Consider the following 23688-nt stretch of genomic DNA (forward strand, 5'->3'; position numbering starts at 1 on the left):
TGTTTTGTATAAAGGAGATGTCACTCTTACTTTTAGTGTGCTTTAAAGCATGAGGTCTAGAGACTGTCCCTTGAAGGCTAGAGACAACTCTGAAATCTGGCAAGCTACTGTATCCAACTGTGTTATTATAAAAATCTTTTTCAGAATGGATTTCACTTTTGTCTCTATGGAAATTGCCCAAGCTTTCTCACGAATTAGCTTTGTTCTACTGAAACTGCTTTAAGCTTGTTTATTTCTCTAACTGTTTGTTAATTTCAAGTTTTACTGAAAACACTTTCCTTTAAAGAACATGGTGCTAGCCACAGAAGTTCACAAAATAAATGTGCTCTTAATGAAAAGAACCTAATTACAAACTTCTTGGGCTGTATTAACAGGCTGCCTCTAATTGAAATACAGCCAGTTTCTCAAACAGAAATGTCAGCAAGGCTATTGGCAGCCAACAACTAACAAGTCTCTAAGCTTTTCCCAGCTTTAATATAAATGGCTTTCTGCCCAACAAAGAACTGACATTTTTAGTTTTATATTCCTTAGAGAATATAAAGATCTTCACCAAAACTTAACTGGAAATTTCATCTTCTGCAGTAACAAATTTTTTTCTGGAAAACGTGGATGATATAAGACTATTTTGGAAAGCAATGTCCGTACCATATATATGAACTCCTTTGTCTTCTAAATCCCCTAAAAACCTACAATCTTACAAGAAAGAAACCACCTGCAAGTTATACTAGAGAACAAGGCATAAGAGAATCTGTCTACAGAAAGGGGAAAGAGGGGAAGAAAAGAGGGGAACAGGAAGAAGGGAAGGGGGAGAACAGGGAGGATAAAAGAAGATTGATCACAAGAAAAAAAAAAATCTTAATTTTCTGTGTAGGAAAAAATGTGGAACAGGTAGAAGTTGTATTTCAAACTTACGTCAGGTTGCTGACCGATCATATTCTACAACTGTGTAGAACTCCCTTCAGTTATAGAGCATGGATTCTGCAAGTGAGTGTTTGGGGGTGTTACACGACAACACACACCCCCCTACATTTTTTACCTGGATAACAGATATAGCTCTGGAGTTATGACACAAAAGAAACTTTTCTGAGACACACCATGAACGTGTACTTCTGTAGCTAAAACATATAACAGGGTGTTCATGTGGGTGCTTTCTATAAGAAAAGAAGTCCGACTAAAATAATTTCAAACATTAGCCTCAAGCCCACTTAGCAACAGTGCCTCTAGACACATACTACAGGGCAAGGTGGGCAGAACTACAGTGTTATCAACCTGCTGCTGAAGATGAAAAAGAAGACAATCCATGTTATGGAGAGAAGAGAGAGGTCACACCAGCAAACAACAGAAAACAAACAGCACTGACTGATGCATAGCTTGCAATGGCCATGGCAACCTCTATTGCCCAACCCTAGCACACCTGAAATAATTCTGCAAACCCTGTCAACAGCAAAGTCAAAAGACTTAGTACTTCATCCCTTCCCCTCCAAACATGCTTTTATGAAAATTGTACATGGGGACTTACTAAACATAAAGCTTAGAAAAACAGGAAGTCCTACTTAATATTATCCTCAGATAAAGGCCCTATTAATTAAATATGCCACTGCAGAAATCAGGTCATTTTGAACATCCAAATTCAGTCCTTCTGCAGAGCCATTCTGAGAAGTACTTTCAATTTTCCATTGAAAAATGGAAAAAAGCCTTTTTCCTTTCAGTGAGTACAATGTTAACTTCTTTTTCTGTTGCTGATGAAGTAAGTTTGGATAATGGAGTTTATGGTCAGCTCAGATTAGAATCATTGTCTAATAATTAGAACTAGACTTAAATAGGTTCTCTAAATGCTTACAAATATTTTGGCTCTGTTCATGAAAGAAAACTCTCAGCTTAAAATTTCCCAGCTGTTTCATTTGCACTAAATCACAGCAAATACTCATTAAAAAACAAACTCTACCATGACAAGACTAACATATTCTAAACATTATTCCATGTTCATGAAGTGTTTGAACGCTTTTTCCCTGTGAAATTTGTAAAAACTGTCATACATGTTTGCATGTCATATTTGAGTCCATACAACTCTTCACCTGATCGGGAAAATAATTTCCTACTTGTGGAGCTGAAAATACTTTAAAATCACAAAGACAAAACTGAATCACTGAATTCACTTATGTTCAAGAGGATGGAAAATGAAAATGCAGTGAATATTTCTTTCATCCACGTTAGGCTCTGAAGTGAAATGACTGATAATCTAAGTGGTCCACTGTGCCTTACTACAATGCCTTAGACCTAGCACTTCTGAAATGAAGGACAATGTGTAAATATTACCAAATTGCAATTTAAGTGTATGTGTTCTACAGAAAATTACCTTCTTGACTGGAATCATAGACTTTAAGTGTTTTCATTATCTATGTCAAATGATTGCTCTAAAACAAAAAAAGAGATCAAATTTCAAAAAAAGTGTCTGTCTCATTAAAGGCCAGCAGATTTAAATAGTAATTAGCTACTTAGTCATATGTTTAGTGCCTTGAATGAGACTGCATTTCATTAAATACCTACAGCGTAGATATTCTCTATTCAAGCTCGTCCTTTCACTTCAGGTTCTCTTCATAGCTAATGCAGATGAAGCCACAGGAGTCCTAGGACATGATTCATCTAATGCAAAATTAAACTGCGGAAGTCAAGCAGCTGAATTACTACTCAAGTACCAGATTCCCCCTATTAAATAATAGGAAGAGTTCAAGATCAGCACCTCAGCTGTAGTCATTTATATCAAAGCTCTAAAAGAAGGCGAGATGGATGCTGCCCCAAAGCCACTATAAACTCAGAGTGAAGAAGCCTCATTTTGCCTTATTTTTAACTTTATTTTGCTGTACGGCTAAAAACCTAATAAGGGGAAAAAAAACTCTGTAGGATTAAAATAAAACATACATGGGAATAACAACTATTAATTTGATGAGATTACAGAAATTGGAAGGAAAACAAAAGCCAGGAGAACGCCAGGGTACTTGTAATATCTTCAGCTTTGCTTAAATGTTTGCTTTACTGCTCTACAATTAAGTTCTTTTGGATGCTTTATTTATCCAAATGGACCATATTGTCTTCCAAGAATAGAGCTTTTCATATAAGAAAATAGACAAACTCGGGGGAGAAAGTGTGTGAAAAAAACATGAGAGCTTTCATCTACTCTGTGCCACACAAGTCCCAGAAGGTCTGTCTGAGGAGAAACTTAAAAGCAATCATTTCATGATCACCATGTCTTCTAAGTACACATTGATTTCTGTACATCTGGCATAACTGAAAATAGAACAGCAGATTGCACCTAGTGAAACCCAGTTATCTACACCTGACCCTACTGTCAGATCAAAACATGCTCTTCACATGCAACACATAACCCTTAGGCAGTGATGCTAAATCACTTTGTAACAAACTGTTACATGAAAACAGACAAAAATTGGAAATTACAAGCCTTTTGGAGGAGTAAGAGAAGTCCTCTGTTTTGTTTCTGAACTAATGCATAGACAGTTGTGTCATTAAAGAATACATTTGACACCACAATTAACAGAAAACATACCCACAGGGGCTAAAAAACAAACAAACAAAAACCGAAGAGAGATGGAAAGGTTATCTGGAGACACAACAAAAAAAACCCTCAACATGACAAAAAAGATTTCAGAGAAACTTTCTGTAATTGAGGCAGCTACCATCTGTTGTCCTAAATGTAATTTCATAAAAGTTTGCCCCTATGTTCTTTGAGGATTTTACCCTGTTCACTTTGCAGAACTTACTGCATTGCTAAAAGGCATTACAATAAGCTTGCCTGCCAACTACTCTAGACCACAGGTAGGACTAGCTTCTCTGTGCAGAGTCAAACTGTGCTGGGACTGGGCTAGAGAAACTGCTACTGGGCAAGACAAAGTTAACCTAGTTACAACCCCCTGTTGCAGATTTCATTTTGCATAATTCAATCTCAACTCAATTTTAATTGTGTGCAATTCAAATGAATATGTAGTTCCAAAGAGTACCATACATCTCTGAATAAATGAAATGTGTGCCAGTCTTAAAACATGACTGCTGAAGTCTGCTTGGGTTTGTTTCCTCTTGTAGAAAAATTGTCGTAATTGTTTTAAACTGCAGATTATCACCTTCATATATGGTGGCCTAGTAACTTCAATTCTATAGTGCATATGAAAAGTCACTTCACAGACGACTTGGCAGAGATTATACATCACACATATGTAAAAGAAATTATTATTATTTTTAATATTACTTTACTGATAATTATCCTAATAATCCCCATTTTAACTTTTTTAAGTAATGAAAATGAAGTTTAAGACAGAAAGCTGTAATGTTATTTACTGTGATCAGGCTTTTGTCTTACTACTGCTTACAGCACAACTCAAATGTCTAATTGGGAGGTGAAATGGTGCAAAAAAGTTGCACCTGCATTGGGTCAAACAAATGATGTACAGATATATACTTTGATTCTGCAACAGTCATTTACAACTCACCTAATTTACAAGTTCAACATGGACTTCTAAAGTGGTATTTTCTACCTAGAAAAATACTTAAATGGTCAAAATCAAACGTAATGCTACATACCAGGGGCTGCTTTCACTGCTGCAGATGCTAGTTGTTAAGAGAGGAGTGTGGAGGTTTGAGAGGAGCTTTAAATAAAGCTTCATTCCTTTGTCGTTTGACTCTGAAGTCACCAAACTACACTCACAATAGCAGTCTGTTTCCTGGGGGAACAACTGTGTAGTTCCAAACTTAAATAAAGGATCCTGTAGGAAAATGAGTGGCCTGGGCTGGGCAAAGCACTTAAGTAGATTACACAACAGCAGCAGAAGATACCTGCATCAGTTTTCTGGCCGCTCATAGACAAGTTTTCCTAAGAGACCTGGAAGTGACCTCACCTTGATCTCCTGAGGCAAGGTCAGCCAGCGCAAGCCCGGGAGACTGTCTAAGAAGAGCGTGCTGCAGGTATCATAGTGGTGAGCACTGGGGCTGGCGTTTGCCCTGAGCCTTGCAGGCTGAAGGGCACGCTGGAAGAACAGGTTGAAAAAATGATCCAGGCGAGAAACGTTTTCCACCTGGCAAAAAGCACTGAACAAACATGAACTCCAAGTTAGAATAACATCGAGAAACTTGGAGCTTGTTTACATAACCCTCTGTGCTATAGAAGTCTCGAAGGCATGATACTACTTCTGGATTTATTTTTATTTTAACATTCATTTTAAACATGAAAAACTCCACTAGGTTAATATCCAGGTGGTACCTACAAACAAATTAATAACTAAAGTAGTATAGCATTGTAGTAGATGTTTTATAGCAACTTAAGATGAGACAATGATCAGCTCTGTCCTTTTGGAAATAAAGATTATTCTTTTTCTTTCTCTATGGTGTACACACTTCAACCCTGAAACAAATGCAAGCATATGAATAGCTTACCTTGGCAATTTTATTTAGGTTACAGTCAGATTGAAAGTTTTCTGGGTGATTTCCAAATGCAGAGAAAGACAGTCACTCTACCAAATAAAGTTGAGAAGGCTAGAGTGTTTACTTATAAAAAATCCAACACTGATTCATATGTATGTTTTACAGACAGTGCTTTTACACAAGGGCTAACATTTGCAGAGTGCTGTTGACATCCAGAGTGACTTAGATTATGTGAATGATTTACCCTAATCAAGGACAAAGCTTTCTGAAGTAACAAAGATCGTTTCCTAAGAGTCTTACTAGTGTTAAGACTGAAACAAAAAGGCAAGAAGAACAGAATTCTGGTTTTGCTGTAAGTGTAAAGAAACATGGAAAGAAATTCCATGTAAATTCCATCAAAATTAATGCCACTAGCTGTCTTTTTTGGTGGGCATCAATCAAAAAATCAGTGACTGAAAAGAAAATACGTTTGAAAGAACTCACCTGTCTAAAGAACTGTACATAAATTTCAAGGTCCTGACAACATTTTCAAGCATGTTCCTCAGCTGAGAAAGTGGCACACTAAAAAAGAAAAATTCAGACATAGAGCTATAATATCTTTACTAGATGAAGCATAAGCCTCTTCTGAAGAGCTCTGTTCTAGTCATGTAGTGCAAACAGAAAATTCATCGAACTATGAGATTCCCTTTGAATGACTTGACCAATATGATGCAGACAGTAGTAAAGCTTGGGAGGGGGGAGGCGGAGAAGTACTCCTAGAACACATAAATATGTAATATTACTGCTGTTATTCAGTAGTCTTTAATCAGGACTTTACCAAAATTACTGTTTTCTACCCTACATGTATTTCTGAGATGTATAGACTTATTCCTTTTAGAGGAACTAAGAAACTGTAACTATGGATATATAAAAAATGTGAAGTCAATCAGGAAGGGAGAATCACAGATACATAAAGCAGTTGTAGTAAAAAAAGCACATTGTAAGCCCTCCCTTTCTTGCTTTTTTGATAGAAGAGTACAATTTGAGGATTCATAATAGGAAATAAAGTAAAATTATAAGGAAACAGCATTTTATTTGAAACTCACTTTTCTTCAGGAAGGCCAATTACAAGCAACTTGTCAGATTCTTTCCAGTAAACAACTTGAACCAGTTTTTCACATAAGAAAAGGGAGGAACTAGAAAAATTAAACCAGAAATACTTCTGTTAACACTATGAGGTTATAAAATACCACCATTATAAGATGGAACAACTTATATGTATTTTATATTCAAAGTCTTATGCTCATGTATAATCCCATGCATGCAACTATGCTAGGTAACTATACTAACTCAAAGAACTCAAAAAATCTCTGATTTTTAGTCCAGAGATCACACCAGTAGTAATGTTTTCAAATACAGAAATGTAAAGGATGAACAACCACTACTGAAGTACCAGAGTTGCCTTCTGAGTGCTTCAGATAGTCTTTAAAGATTTTCCTGCCTGCCTTTCAACACAACCTTCTTAGGAAAGAAATACTATTTCAGATCACAGGGACATAACCAGGGGTAATAATGAAGGTTCTGAACACAGCAGTCACTCAGAAAATAATTTAAAAAGACTCCACATATTTTGAGAACAAGCCCAAGAGATATTTGAACATAATACTTCAGTGATAAACTAAACTCGAAGTCTCATGCTATCTCCTTGTATAGAAAATTGCTCTAAAAAGATCAGCAGTTCTAGAAAGACACAGGGAACTTTCATTTGAACAACAACAGAGTGGACTAGAACATGAAATTGATAGTACTGAATAAAACAATAGTGTCATTTCACTAGTTAAGAAAAACCTTCATATTTTTGCAGGTCACCAGAAATTTATATCCTTCCTGTAACCAAAAGTGCTTACCAGGCAGAACAAGTTAGGTATTTATAATGCAATTAACTACAAAGAAATAAATATCCCCATTCCGAAAGATACACAATATATGCAGACCCAGTAACCATAATTTACTCCTCTGACAGAAAAAGCTTTATAGGAGAGCTGGGGATTATGGGTGATATTTTTTTGAAGAGGTAAGACAGTCCACAGAGAGCAGAAGTGCTTTTATATTTTTAGGACTCAAAAAGGGGAAATTGATAACCTGAACAGGAAAGGCGAGTCTATTTTATCATGTATTCCTGTATTGTTTTTCTGATTATACCATAGGCATAGATAATCAAACAATGGATATGTTTGTCTTTTGGATGTGTCTGAAAAACTACACGTCCAAAAAAAGTTTCTACCTGGGAGAATTTCTATTACTAATGCATAATTATTTAGGAGGACTTAACATAACTCTGTGGTAAATAATGTGGCACTGCATTAAAATACTGGTAGGTGCAAAAGATCAAAAGCCTAGGTTTGACACCTGCAGCTGAAGGAGTTAATCCATGTTCCTATTGATCACCAAATTTGTAGCCTGACATTTAGTAACTTCTTAACCACAAAGTTTTAAGCTCAGTTAAAGCAATGTTAAAATTTCAAACTCAAAATAGCAAGATACCAGAAAATCTGAGAAAAAAAAATAATGAGAAGAAACAAATATGGACAAAAGTAAATTAACCAGTATTCATTTTCTGGTAAGCAAAGGTATTCAGAAGCACTTCAAGAACTCCTTTTAAGGAAAAAAATATCAGTGGAAAAGGTAACTTAAATAAACTTAACACTGCACTACTTCCTGCACTTGGTGTTCTTGGGCCTGAAATCCCACTGGCTTTTGGCTTTTTTACATCCATCCAGGTCTTGTGTCTGACACAAGGCACTGATGTGCAGAAGAGACTCTCAGGAGATGTAAACTGATTCTTAATGGGAAGAAGTGTGGAAAAGTGATACTTGCTGTCTCAATTCCAGAATTACATTTTATCTTTTTAATTTTTTTTTTCAATCTGATTGAAGCTGTTGTAGAATTTCTAGTCTGCCATAGTAACAGTGCCATGGAATCCTAGTTTAGATAAGGATGTTTTAAGACTTCTAAGAAGTGATCTAAAACCAGTTACACTGAAATAAAATTCCTAGTTAATTGCCATCCATGACAAAGAAATTCCCCACAGTGAATGTACATCCAGGCTGAGCATTCCAACTCCAGGCATGCTGTTGTTGCCTAACAGAGCCACTCTGATTTTGTCTAGAACTTGATGCATGACCCATGTGTGGTTTTCTATACACATATGTATACAACAATAAAAGTAGCAAAACTTTGTATTTCAAATACTTTTACCTGATAATCTGGGTACCAGTAACAGTTTCCAGTACATCAGACAGTGTGAGGAATATTCCTCTCACACTTTTCAGTTTTTGGGATGCTTCTGATATAGGGTACTGATAAAGAATTTCTTGCTGTGAAGAGAGTTAGCTGTTAGTTAAGCAAAGCAAAAGCAAAAGCAACAGCACAAAAAAAATCAAACAAAACCACAGAAAATAAGATAATTTTTTTTTGTGGTGTAATTTTTTTTTTTTATATATGTGGAAGTTTTTATCATAATCTTTCACATCTTTCAAAGAAGCAGTAGTCTTCATGGGCATACTGCAAAGTTCTGAAATGCACAAGACTGTTTCTAACAGTTTTAACTTTACTCTTTTATAAAGAAGTAGGACTTACTCAGAATCATTACTATAAGTATAAACATAAAATGACAAACAGTATGGGCACTGCATTTTGCAGGTGAAAGTACACTGTTAACAAATCCCATTCCAGGAACTAGTGAATATTTGTATGGTTCTTTCAACATTTAAATTGTGATTTAAATAATCAAACATATAGCTCTTTAAAACCAACAACAAGAATACAAAAACTACCATCTCACTATATAACCCTACCTAATTTTTTTACAAAAAAAATATAGCACAGAAGAGAGGCATATACTTAACATATACACCATTAACAATTATCACCAAACATCTCACCATCTGTGCCATGACATAAGTCGTCATCTTGGAACTGAAGATCAGTGGAGATAGTTTTCTAACCAGTTCTTTAAAATAATTTCTTTATGTAAGCATTTTCAAAATTTTTATATTAATTACTTTAGCAACAATAAAAATATAGTAATCAGCTAACATATGATTCCCCCACATTTTTTGCTTTCTGACAGGACAGATTAAAAGAATGTAAAGTTTCATTACAGAAGGACCTGGCAAATTCTTCATTCTTATTCAATTTAATTAGCTCTATTTTGGAATACTCATTAGTGACAAGGATTTTTTTCTTGAATCAGTCCCTCAGCTGGAAAAAAATGCTGCCATTTTCTAATTACAGCACTACAAAGGGCTAGAAAGAACCCTTTTTTCTCCTCACTATGAACTGGGGCCTTTACACAAAATTCATTTGAGAATTATCTGTAAGCTTTCCCAGGGAAAGAAAAGAAAACAGTAACAAAAGGTCATAGCTGTATCACATACATATATATATTAATGAGTTAGCAAGGTTCAGCACATGCCACCCATACAAGATTAGCTGTCTTTGAAGCAAGACAATAGTTCAAAGGCCAAGACAATGGAATTAATAAATGAGAGGTAGCTCATTTCTCTAAAAGTGTAAAAACTCCCTCAACACAACAAAAACAAAGCTGGACAGACTATCTAAACTAATGGCTTATCAAACAACTTCCATTTTTATTTTGCTAATTTCTCAAACTGAGCCTAACTAACGTCTAAAAAAAAAAATATTGTGAGTTCTTGACAACATAGGAAATGGCTAAAAGAAATTGTGTCAAAATGGTGCTGACCAGCTAAAAACTTGTCATCTTCAAACAGTGCTCTGACAATAGAGGCTTTAAGTTGCATCCTTCATAAGATTAAAAAAGAAACAGTGGATGAAAGATAACTACGAGTTCTTAAAGATTAACTCAGAAATTATACTCAAGGGGAGAAACGCGACAGAAGTACCAGTCAGCGTCTGTGTGAACCCAGACTTGGCCAGCACACTAAACACGTGCCTCCAGTAACACTACTGTGTAAGGAGGAGTAAGAACATTATTCCTTTTAAGGCACATGGCATTGCCAAAATCAGCTCCAACACATAAGATGGTGTAGTTGTATACTGCTACAAATAACCTATGCTGCAATGGTTAATACCTACCTGGAACCAAACTGTAAAAGACAAAATCAACCTTACCTACTGAAACCACTATCACATGGGACACTCCCCACATGCATGCACACATCCTAAATGATGTATCATACTACTTTCCTTTACCATTGAGTAGACAGAGCTTACAAGTCTTAGAGCTCATTCTATTTTTGTGTGCCAAAAGCTCACAAGTGAAAGAATTAGTCCCTGGTTCTAGTTGTCATTGTTGACATGGATGTAAGCTGCATACTATTCCCCCTTTAGAGATGGGTAAAGACCTTTAGTAGAGGATCATTATATTTTTATTGTACAATACAGCATAGGTGTACAATAACTTCACTGCTAATTTGAAGGACTACTGGGACCTAAATCTGTAACAGGACATCTACAAGATAAAAATTTGCTTACTGTTCACCAAATGAAATTAAAAACAAATGCCTTGACGGTGGCAGCATTCTTTTGTTCAGAAATGTTACAAAGAGCTTGTTTAAACCAAAAACCATCTCTCAACATTGAGAGACTATTTGGGGCCACACAGCTGCCAAGACTCCTCAGGAAGCAATTGTTCCGTGGTATGAAGGGAGAACAACTGCATTACAATCCCCCTCTTACCTCTGCTCAACATTCACGGTTAATCCCATTTCTTGAGAGAGTATAAAGAAATAATGGAGCAAGAAAGAAGTACTCCATTAACTCTGAAGTAAAGGAATTGAAACTAGGCATTTGCATATCTATTCACCTACCAACAGAGGAGCTAGAGGCTCTGAAATAAACTTTATGAAATATTAGAACAAAAATTTATCTATGTGACCAAGAAAAAACTGGTCATTCAAGTCTACAGAAGCTGCCCATAGAAATCCACATAACATAGAAGCCTTGGACTGCAAACTTAGAATTCAAGAAAAAAAAGAGCTATTTGCAATATGTAAATGAACTTGAATAAAGCATCTTAAGTTTATTTAGTTACCAGTTCAGTGAGCTCTTTTCATTTTTATTATAGGGAAATACTAAAGCAGAAAAATACTGCAGTACCATTTGTGTCTCCAAATGGGGAAAAAAGCACAGAATGAGATTGCCTAGCTGCAAGGCTATTAAGACCAAAAAAAAAAAAAAAAAGACACTTCTATAATCTGATTTCTGCTGAAGGTACCTCCCGTGAAAAAGTGTAGTCTCTTAAACAGGACTGGAAAGAACCCAAAGCTTACAGCATTAGGATGCTTCATGGCACATTACAGAGAGATACCTTAAACATACTATGTTAAAAGAGCATGATTTATATTGTGCAAAGTCAAGTACTCCAGAATTATGAAGTACTGGATTTATGGCTGCCTAATAAACCTTAATTACACACGCTCATCTGTCCCATCTTGTCCTCTGCACAAGACAGGCATCTTTCAGAAAAAAAGTTAAATGACAATATCATGCTGCGTATGTTGAATTAGAATTGCACAAGTAGCCATAAATCTGTCATTTCCTAGCTTTCAAGCACTTGACTCTGCAAACTGCACAGCATATTTTACATGATATTATGATAACAATCAATTTTCTAGGGTTCTCCTCCCCAGCCCTGTCTCCAGAAGATAAAATTAAACTCCATTATGTGCAGTTTTAACACTTTTCTCTATTACACATCATCCACAGAGCAACAGAAACTGCTATCAGTTGAAAAATAGTATTGAAAAAATAAAGACATCTCAGATGGAGCATTGACTGAATCTAAGGATGAATTTCAAGGGATATAAAGCAAATGTCTTTCTTCTCCCCACTCGACAGCTATCCTGCCATCCCAGTCCCTGGGGACTGGCAAAACTTGTGCTTCATTTGTTGTCTCCACATCACAGATAATATAGACCACTGGGGCACTATGCTAATCTAAGGAGAATTTACAGAAGGGGAGAAGAGACTTTTTCCAAACGTCTGTTCCTAAAAAGTCCACTTTATCCATTTGTGATTTTCAGATCAGGCACGAAGCCAAACTCGGCCCTCCTCACTGTTCTGTGTCTTCCCTGCAACCTGCATTCTGAGTGGAGGATCTGTAGCTACGGCTGCCTCATGAACAACATCCACATAAACTTACAATAGCTTATATGTACACTGGCAATTTTTTTCTGAGGAACACAAAGAGGAGTGGGATGTGAAAGGAAGCCTTATGGAACAAAGAAAAAGTACTTCAATAGCTCAGAAAATTTGCCCAAGCAAGAATCAACAGCTGACTGCAAACAGCAGCCATGCCAGAGTCCTCTAAGGAAAGGCACATTAGCATTTCAAACCAGGAGGGGCTAGACAGATCATGTATGGGGGCTGCCAACAGCTCCTGCTGGGGAAACTTTTTTTGGCTGGGCAGATTTCATAGTCCAGATTTCAGAGGCGTATTGAAAACATTACAGTGAGCATCCAAGAGACAATTTCTGACTTTCTCTCTGCTTTGTCTGTTAACACCTCTAGGCTGCTCTTTATGTAAAGGCATTCAGCAGTGCTGAAGAGATTTCAAGTCCAAATAAGAGTCTGTCAGCAGTGATGCTAACTTTTTCTTGTGGAATTTCAGGCCTTATTTCTGTCAGAATGGACATTTTGCAGACTACTCAAAATTACTTTTTTTAAAAAAAGCAGGTTTTTTTTTCAAACAGCATTGCTTTGTCAGTTGTTACTTTTCATCTTCAGTTGTGTTTAGTTTGCCACTTACCTCATCCTTAGCTGTTTCAGAGTCCAATTTCATTGTGAGGAACATAACAATATGAGGCACATCCTGTACAGCCTGTTGAAGGTCTGTGCTGTCTTCTCCCCACAAGAGCCGAACCAGATTGTTCATGCTTGATTGTGCCTGTTTATACCTTTGCTGAGAAGTTCCTTCAGGCTCAAATATTGATGTTTCAAATGTAAGTTTAACCTATTAAGATAATTAAGTGTTGTGTAAAGGAGACTGTACTTACAATTACGTCCTAATATCAGATGAAACAGATGCAGTTTGAGCCCTTTAAGAGATAAGTTTTCTTAGCTTTACTGACAAAGATGTAAGCATTCAAAAATTCCTGCTGTTTCAAGAAAATCAATTATATATTCAGCATTACATAACCGTCTGTTATTAAGGACAAAGCCACAGCTATTACATGTGCTGTGAACCATGTGAGTAAGCATGTGGTTTGATGTGTTTTCCTACTTTATTCTTACAGTTTTAGGAATGGAAAAATATACTTACTGTGCTGGGTTTGCTTGAACACAAAACCTATTACCATGCTTTTGAAACACACACAATATTTGACTTCTTTCAAAACGTCAGCATTTTTGTGAGTATATATCCTGAAGGCTCTTCCAGTGAGCATTTCTTTGCTGTTTTGTGTGCAGACAGGTACATTTGCACAGGAAAATCAATTCACATTAGGCTGCAAACGTCTGCTAATTTGTAACACTTGGTAGCAATTCTTTCAGCCTGCCAACATTTTCACTTTGTTAACTTTTCTTCTTTTTTATTTTAAAACATGAAGTCAGCAAATAAAAGTTTTGTTGACACAACCAGAAAGCATAAAAATGTACATCACTTGTGGGAGGTGAACCTGTCCATGGCAGGGGGGTGGGGGTAGGCACTCCATCTTGTCGCATTCACACCCTAACTCTTTAGAAGAACAAAGTAAAAAAAAAAAAAAAGAAAGTACAAACACAGAATTCCCTTAAAAAGTAACTTAAAGTTTAGATATCAAGCTCATTTAATAAAAAAAAAACAAAACCAACGTTATATTTAAGGTTCATTATTTCCCAAATAAAGTAAAAACCATGAATTTTAGAATAAGTGCATGTATCCCAGCTCACAAGTAACACAAATTCCTAACTTGCTGTGGAAATGTGTTTCACAAGTTGCATACCACCTTTTTATGAGCACTGCCTTACAAAAATTGTCTTTCTTAGTTGTTCCAGCAGTGATGTAAGTAAATTTGTAACTTCTGAATAAATGGATTTATTTTCTTGGGTGATACCTTCCTCTTCATCATTGCTCAAAGCAACTGAAAATATATTTTAGGCACACTCTCTGTTCCCTCTTTTATATGTTTTTACTCCAAGATTGTTTACCTGCCTTAAGGTATCCTTAACAAGCCTGCTGACTGGGAAGTTCTAAACATAATACAACACACCAACTCTTACTTGTCTTTAAAATCAATTGCAGTTTAGCCCAATGATTGATGCAACAAAAAAGGTTTATATTTTCCCCGTTGCAATAAATTTGGAAAACCCACACAGAGATAATTCATACATTTCAATATAGATAATTGACGTTTTCATAGTTGTGTATGTGTATATACGTAATTCAAGAGTGCCAACAAGGAATAATGATGCTTTAAAACACCCACTGCCTATCAAACTAGATCAGAGAGAGGTGCCATCGTCTCTTCCAGCTCTACAACACTGTGTCACTGGCTGCCACCTTCCCATTCCAACCTACTCCTTCCCAACACTTCTCATCAATCTTTTCCTCTCCTATTTTGGCTGCTATCAGCTTTTTGCTCTTTTTCTGTTCTCTGGAAATGCCTTGCACTCAATCCTCCTCTCCTGTCATGTGCTACCACTTCATTTCTGACAGCAACTCATCCCTTGCTCTCTCTTCATTGCAGTTTTGATTCATTACACTGCATGTTAGCAGGACTTAGAGGAGCAGAAACATTCTTCTCTGAAGCGCTTTTTAAGACCCAGTAACTTGACTATTCACAGCTTTATAGATACGTGTTTTCTTTTCTGGCATTCTGTGACCCCATCCTCCTTCATCACACCACCTGCATGTATTTCAGAGGATTTTCCTCATACTCTGTTTAACTTCTTGCAAGCCTTCCTCAAGGCTCAATAGTTTCTTCTCTTCGACATCTTCTCTGTGGACACTTATTGATGACACTTAGGCTACATTCTCTACACCAATGACACACAGATGTAATTTCTGCTGCAGACTATCTTTTAGTCTCTGAATTAAAAAAAACAAAACAAAAACAAACAAAAACCAAACCCAAACTCAGTCTGTCTTGTCTTAGAGACATACTCATATGGTCCTCCAGGCAAGAGCTCAAAACAAACTGGGCCAAACAGAACTTTAACTCTCCCCTCTCCTGAAGGCACTCATGCTGCCTCCCACATCACTGTGGGCAATACCACACCTCTTAGATGAAAAGTCACTGTACTTTGAAAGACCTCTCTCCACAATTTGACTACATGTTCCTTTCAAATCTTGTTGATTCTAACAATTTGAAACATGACATTCTCTATTCTTCCCTACTTTTGTCCAACTTCTTATCTATTTCCTGCCTTATACTGTGAAAAATGGCATTTAGCCTAGAAAATGCTGTAATAGAAAATGATACAGGATTTGATTACATATTTGACTACTGAAGTACCCTTGTGTAAATACTGACTGTGAAATCTTTCTCAGCTACAGAAAAAACGCACAGCAGAAAACAGAAAAGGAAATTAAGAATGGGGAAAGCACAGTCAATATCTGTGTTCCATTCTATAAATATGTAGCATACACATGTCCTCAATATGTAGAATAGTTCCCAAAAAGAATTTAATGAAACTGCAAGTACGTGCTGATGAAGGTGATGGTAGCAGTGAACTATGAGGCATGCAGATGGGGATTTTTCAGCTTGGAAAAGATGCAACAGAAGCAGAACATGACAGAGCTTTCCAAAATCATGGAATAATATGAAGAATAAGACATGGACAGTTAACTACTCCTCATAACACGGGAACTTGTGGGTATGAAGTGCACTTGTTTAGGTGGCAGTTTGAAAACCAACTATAAATAAACATAATGCACATCAGTGATGCCAATTACTGCTACAGGATCCTGTGGAGGTCAAAGGAATTTTAACAACTAGGTTAAAAAAAGAAGGTACCAACCTGTAAGTGATCCAACAAGTCCCTAACTATTGACCAGCAGAAGCTGGAGAAGTATGATGATAAGGTCACTTGGTATTTAACTTGTTTCTTAATACTCTCTACTCAAACATTTGTCAGTGTAAGAAACAGAAAATGTAGCTGGTAGATCACTGGTCTGAGCCAGAAAGGCATGCCTGCTGTTTATCTGTCTTAGAATATGGATTTTATTATAGACAGAGCTGGTGGCATTGCCTGCCCTTTTAAGATTGCCTGCCATTTCCTGTTTTAAGTCTGGGTTTTCCATGTACTTATGGTTTGCAGAACTGCAACTCAACATTTCAGGCTGAAATTTCTGATTCTGTATGTCTGCCTCAGGCTGAATATTTTTAGAAAGTTTTGGGTAAAATGGTTCTGCAACTTCACAGTATCAAGGTAAGGAACAGTATAAATTTTTAGTGTATCTTCCCCTTCCTATTCTGTCTTTTCTGTCTTGTGGTGCTAGGAAACAGCAGCTATTTTGATTACAGAACTGTAAAATTGGGTAGACTGCAGCATATAACTTTATCGTACTATCTCAAGTGTTGATTGAGGGGTATACTGTGGCCTGTTCCATTCCGTGAGTGCTGCAGAACTTCTAAACAACATGTCCAATGCTTTAATCAGAATCAGGACTTCTGAGGTGATGTGCAAGCACCCAAACAGGAACAGTTCTGCCATTAATTAACAAAACAAAACCGCAAACAAAAAAAAGAACAAAAAAACCCCCACCCAACATAGTGTTTGGACTTCTATTACTCAGAAGCTAGTATGCCTAAACTGAGGTAAGGAAAACAAAATTCTGGAAACATTAATAATAAGGAGAGAAGCTCTGCCACATGCTGCTACTGACACAATCTAGGTGGGTAGTTTTTGAAATTATTTCCAGTAATTTTTAACACTGAATCCAGAACAGCAGCAACTTAACTTACAGAAATAACTGGTAACTACAGTAAAAGAGCTTTTAACTGCATCTTTTTTGATATTTTACAACATATGATGAATGAGAACGAATTAACAATTTTGCTTGTGTAACAGCTGTCTTTATTACTAAATCTCAGAAACAACAACCCTCTGTTTCTTCAGCAGCACGAGCAGTGTTCTACACCGCAAAAAAACCCAGAACTCTGTATTTAAATTCTCCACTGGTCTATTTCAGCAATCACTCTTCTGGCTTGACTCAAACTGCACAGTAAAAAAGGAGTAATTGCACTTTAATAAAAGGTTTTGGAAAGCCAACATGACAAACAGTTACACATTTCAAGTAATCGCTGTCTACTTGACAGATTTACTGGCAACGTAAACGTTAACGTTGCATTGAAAGTAACTACTATGTGAAGGGCTGCACTGCATTTTAGCAACAAGCAATATGTAAACGCTAATTGAGCAAGGATACAATTAAATACACTATATAATCTCTGCTTTTTTAATCATTATGTATTTAATAACAGTTACAGCAACTCCATATTTGGTCAAAGATAGGCAAGACAAGCTTTTTCTACTATGGAGCTCTGCCAATACCTGACCACAACTCTGGTAGCTTAGGCAAGCTTCATACCATCAAGTATGTTGGAAAACTTCCTAAACTGACATACTAGCACTCCATCTTACTGCAGCTGCAGATGTAGTTCCACAGGCACTTACACTACCTAAGTTGTGAACAGAAGCATGTTTAACAAAATATAAAAAGAAGTGGGAATTTTATCTCTAGACAATAGAACATTTCTGTTATTACCACCTCGTATATTCTATCTGAAGAATTCCCAAGAGGTTACAGACATACTGTAAGAGACACTAGAATTTTAACCTACTCTATCTCCTATCTCTAAGCTGAAACTTTTACCTTGTCTTCCTGTCCACCAGGAAGTAGATTTAAGCAGAATACCTCAAAATACTTTATTTTACACTACTAATCTCATAAGTAATTAACACTCTTCTGATTTAATTATGGGATAGCTATCTAATACTTTATTTTTATTTAATTCTTCATTATAGCTCCAAAATTATTATTGAGTTAGAAGATACATGCAGTAGGTTTGGGTGGAAGAAACATTATTCACCACATCAGTTTGGTTTTGGTGTTTGTTGAGGTTTGGGTTTTTAAATAGATTTTTATTATTTTACCAATGTTCATCGCTGTCCAGTTTCGGAAGATCTTAAAAGTATTTAATCCAAAAGCTCTTAAATATTTATGAATTTATTGTTCTACTTAAATATGAAAGTAGTATAAATCACTTAATGTAAATGCTCTTAAATGTCTTTAGTAGTGCTACTTGTTAATTCAGACTTCTTTTTACTCTTGTGGTTTGCAGGTCTTATACTAATGAAGAGATAATTATTCAACTATTTCCATAGCAATTATTGCCATTTTAAGGACAGTAATTCACAAAAAAAGCCACTACTATTCTGCACTTGACATATTTATTTTTAAATTAGACATCAATATCTTGCTTCTTACATGCTGTTGCCAGATGGCACATCTCCAACCCTGCTACCCAGCAGGAGCAAGGCATTAAAACATTGCTGCATTTCTACTCCAAGCTTGACTGATGTCAACCAATGTGTTTAAAAAGTAGATAGGGATGTCTGAAGAAACAGACTACCTACGTTCTGCTTCCTGAGGAAAAAAGGCTAAAGACAGTATTAATTTTTACAGAGGACATTTGGAATAAATGTTAAACTACTGTACCTGCATAGGACCTGGAATGCAAGACAAAACCCTTTCTATGTTTTCACAATTCACGTCAACATCATTTACAGCAACTAGAGTATCTCCTGGAGAGAAAACAGACAAAAGCACGAGAAAGTTAGATAGTATGATACAAAGCCAAATAGTGTTTTGGTTTAAAAATTAATATAACATTCAAACAATCATAAATGTCCTTTTGTTACATTTAAGTAGATGGTTTCTACATGCAACATTTATGTTTAGCCACATTCGTATATTGCCTCAGTGCTCTTAAAGCCTTACTGCCATGCTTGTGTAATTTCACAAAAGTAACTGTCAGAGCCTCTCCCCCTCTATGCAGTATTACATCTCTCTTGTTACTCCATCAGAAAACCCAACAACCTCACAAATCAAGTTATGCCCAAGAATTAGTTTTTTCCTCTCCAAACCCATCTCTGCTCACCTGCCAGTCTTTCTCCACTGCTACCTCCATGGACAGAAACACTGCTGTTGCTAAATGCACTCCAAAAGTCACTCTTCCCGTAGCTCACAAATTTTAGACCATCACCTACACCAAAGGTTTCAAGTGTTGGCTGAGCCTAACAATGGGAGAATCCCTCTGCCCCTGAGCCCTTCTCTTTGAAGCAATCCTGGCAGTTACTGTGTGTACTAGTAACTCATCTTAGCTCACTAAACTAGCAGAAAATCATTCACTCTTCCTCATTTCATCCCTACACCTCCTTTGCCTCTCAAGCCACACCACACATCAGTCCTTTCTCTTCTCCATGCCTTGCCCACTGCTATTTATTCTTATTCTGCTCTCTTCATGCTTTTATCTGCCAATTCTTCCAGACTAATGGCTGCATGCATTTTCTAAAACTGACTCTTCTCCCATTACTGGAAATGGGAAGAACCCCAGGATCTCAAAGAAAAAGTCTTAAACTTTTCAAACCTTTTCCATTTACAGTTAAAGGCACTAGTTACAAAACAAAACAGAACCAGATTAGAATTTATAAACTTAAAATACACACTGAAGTTCAAAGGACAAAAAATCAAACAGATTTGTATCTGAAATGAAGGGAAAATACTCCTGAAAAGTATCCTGGTAATTATTAGTTGCTAACTTCTGCCTCACCCCCTCAAAAAGATGCCTGTTTAAGCCCAGAGTATGGAAGAAGGATAAGAGAGGCCAGTGAAAAAAAAACCAACTCAAAATCAAACATCTGTGAAGTTAGAAAAAATAAAGCTAAAATAACATCAAAAGGTAAAACTACTTAGATCTGTCAAAAGGAATAGGAATTGAAAAGTAAAAATAGAAGTTTTTTAGCCATTCATCTGCTTTCAGGAAAAAAATAGCAGCAGCAGTAACAAAAGGATACAGAGCCGTAAGAAAAGATTAAATTACTTAAGCTGGCAATTTAGAACATCAGTCCAATGCTTAAGGTGTTATTTTAGGTTGAATCTAAGTCAGAAAAACTGTCACTAAAAGGACAGTCCTTCATGGTTTCTCTAATGACAGCATTCAAAGTTGGAAGCATTTTTCAGTATAAAAGAAACACTATATAATCATAGTGGAATAAACCAATAAATATTACTGGAATAACAAAAATGTAATGAAATTAATAATAGATTCAGTCTCAAGAAGGTAACTAAGTAACACAAAATATGACAAACACAACATCTAGATACATTAGGAAATAAATTTATGAAAAGAACTATATTAACTGACTGCCAATGGCATCAGGATATAGGAGGCTTGATGGTTGATTAGGATATTCAACTTCAGAGTAAAAAAAGCAGGCCTTATTTTTTACTTGATTTTCTTTGGTGTCACTGTCAGTCATCTCTGCTTTCTGCCCTATTGGGTGAAAAACTTGATTCATTTCCAGCTTATATCTTCTGTCTGTAGGGAAGGGAGATAAAGAAAAGGCATTGCCTTCTTACTTAAAGTTGAAAGTGACTTGATACCAAGGTCATTGTCGTGGTTTAACTGCAGACAGTGACTGGCATTGACTGAGGAACTCTATTTTCTCAGGGAAAAATGTGCTCAGGGAATTCTGTGAGTTCCCGATCACCCAGGGAAGAAGCTGCAGTGGTGACACGTGCCCTTTGCTGCAGCAGGACATGTGGAAAGCTAGAGGCAGCAGTACACTCAGCTGCACCTGCAGGAGAGGAATTCTCAGCTAGCAGGCCCATCACTCTTCCAGGCAACATAAAGAGATTAGAAAAAGGATATGGATTTGTAGCAAATATGCATGTTAGTCTAAGCATATTTTAAGCCTTGACTTGGCAAAAAAAAATGTGCTCAGCTGCAGAAGCAAAGCCGTGAACAACTGTAAGATTCAGTAAACATTTCAAGTTTCAGAGGGACAAGACTTCCTCAGTTCAAACTAACACAGTGATGATAATGATGTGCACACTAAGGAAAAGCAGAATCTGTCTCTCTAAGTTCTCTCCATTTTCTGAGAAACTAGTAAAGACAACAGCATCCACAAGTTTAGAAGAATTCCCAGTTTATCATTATTTCGATCTTCTACCTTCTCAAATACCATCTAATACAACTGGAATTCTTCCTAGGTACTACGTTGATTGCTCAGAATCAGCGTAAAACACAACTAAGGTCAACAAGAAAGAACATTCTTCTTAACTAACCATCAGTGAGGAAATACAGACTCCCCTCAAAATACAAGTAATGTTTCTTTTTAATATACTAACCAACAATCAACTCCTGTTGTTTTACATCAAAGGAAAACTCATTCCTCATCTTTCTTACAGCAAACTCAAGATAAGTTAAGTTTTATTATAAACACAAAAATGTTACCATTTCTTGGAATTAATTTTTTTTTCCCCTTTCCTATTTCAAGTAATAATAGGACTGTCTCTAACCTCTTTGTTTCTTGCTATATAGCACAGTGAAGTTTTAGCCTACTAAATCTACAACATAGCAGCAATTCAAAGATGGGAAAGTTGAATGTTAAACAGCACTTAAAAGCAACTCAGTAAGCCCATGCCAGAGCCTCAGGACTTGAAAATTTGTAATCAAAAGCAGAGCTTTCAGACTGCTCTACTATAACAAGAAATTATAAACAAATTCACTATGTTCCCTGCTGAAGAAGACTGTATAAAGATCATCATTCACAAATACAAGAGATAGCATAAATTGCTCTTGTACTCATCTGGAGCCCTGTTTAAACAAGAGTTGTTTGTGCTCTGTTTGTTTTACTACAGACCTTTTGAATTCCTTTCTGAAGACAACAGTCCAGAAAGCCATTCAAACACACTCCACAAATTCTCTGCAGACATAGGCACCCGAGCACCTAAGGGGCTATTTTTGAACCACATCTCCCAGGGTGGAACACACAAAGACATTTTGAAAGGAGAAGATAAATCAGTATTTGCATCTTATATACTCAAAGTGTTTTGTTTATTTGCTGCTTAAGGTACACATGTAAAACCTTCAATGCAGCAGTAAATATTTACTCCACCCAATTTGTAAAAATGTAATCATATGCTGTAAATGGAACAGCTTTCCAGAAGACACAGCCAAAGCAGTCCTGGAAAGCTGCCTTCATTTTGCCAGAAAATGCTTTAATCACTATTAGAGAACTGAAACTTCATATGCAACTGACAAAAATCTATGTTTATCAGTGTGGACTTTCCAGAACTTGGGGCGGAGTGTTTGTGTTTTTTCCTTCTTTTCTTTTTTGCCAAACACAACAGCACTCAAAGAATAAAGACTATGAAGTAAGAGGATGAAAGACATCACTGGCACAATAGGAAGTATGCAAAATTATGAACATGGAATATCCTAAAGCAGAACGTGACCACAGGATTTACCCAGTACCATAATGAATGCCAAGAGAAGAGTTTGTATGTGCAAGTGTTCCTTTGTTAGTGTCACTTCCACACTCATTCTTGAGAATTGGTTCCTCCTCTCTAGAGGTGTAAAAATCTTACAGAAAGCAAGACTGACATTAACTCTGTCAAAAAAATAGCACCAATATATGAAGTTAAATCTAATTTCACTTACTGCTTAATCAGTTCAGCTCAAATTAAATAAAAGGGTAAACGCTACTTGAAACTGTTTACATTGATCTAACCTGATTGTTTGCAGAGTTAAGTCAAATTTTCCTGGACTAAAACACAGCTGAATTTCACATGTAGAGAGACATTTCACTAGCAGGGAGAACAAAGTTATACCGATGGTAATGCAAATACATTTTTCAGTCATTCTTGTGCTCTAGGAAGTGGGTGAAAAACCCCCTCCAGCTGACTTTTCTTAAGCACAGAGATGAAAGTGAACTTCTTCCTTTTGCTGAAGTAGATGTATATACTTACATAGACAAGAAACAGACATCTGCATGAAATGTTTTTAAGCCTGATACAAAATAATGTAAAATTCTGGACTTTTTAGCTTTTTCAGCAACATGACTGTATACAAAAAATTTACTGTATAGTGCTATATAGAATAGCACTTTTTGCTTGCATTTCTACCAGCAGTAAGGTCACTACTGTCTGTCATAAAAGTCAACATATGTTAGAAGATGAAGAATGTTAGAACAAAGTCTCACTCAGTTCCATTTTTAGACAATACATTTTCTTCAGGTAGCTCCAGG

General features: G+C 36.4%; 1 protein-coding gene across 1 annotated transcript in view; it reads right to left on the bottom strand.

The window, feature by feature from the left end:
• The window catches only part of INTU (inturned planar cell polarity protein), a 40361-nt gene that overhangs the window by 11131 nt on the left and 5542 nt on the right, over positions 1–23688 (bottom strand). The window contains exons 2-7 of the mRNA XM_008936693.1: positions 19094–19179; positions 13199–13402; positions 8665–8783; positions 6513–6602; positions 5911–5988; positions 4905–5094 (exon numbers count right to left, since the gene is read on the bottom strand). Of these exons, the coding sequence (XP_008934941.1) occupies positions 4905–5094; positions 5911–5988; positions 6513–6602; positions 8665–8783; positions 13199–13402; positions 19094–19179 (767 nt within the window). The remainder of the gene's footprint in view (positions 1–4904; positions 5095–5910; positions 5989–6512; positions 6603–8664; positions 8784–13198; positions 13403–19093; positions 19180–23688) is intronic.

Source organism: Merops nubicus, unplaced genomic scaffold (assembly GCF_000691845.1).
Source record: "Merops nubicus isolate BGI_N331 unplaced genomic scaffold, ASM69184v1 scaffold30403, whole genome shotgun sequence".
In the NCBI taxonomy this organism is placed as follows: domain Eukaryota; kingdom Metazoa; phylum Chordata; class Aves; order Coraciiformes; family Meropidae; genus Merops; species Merops nubicus.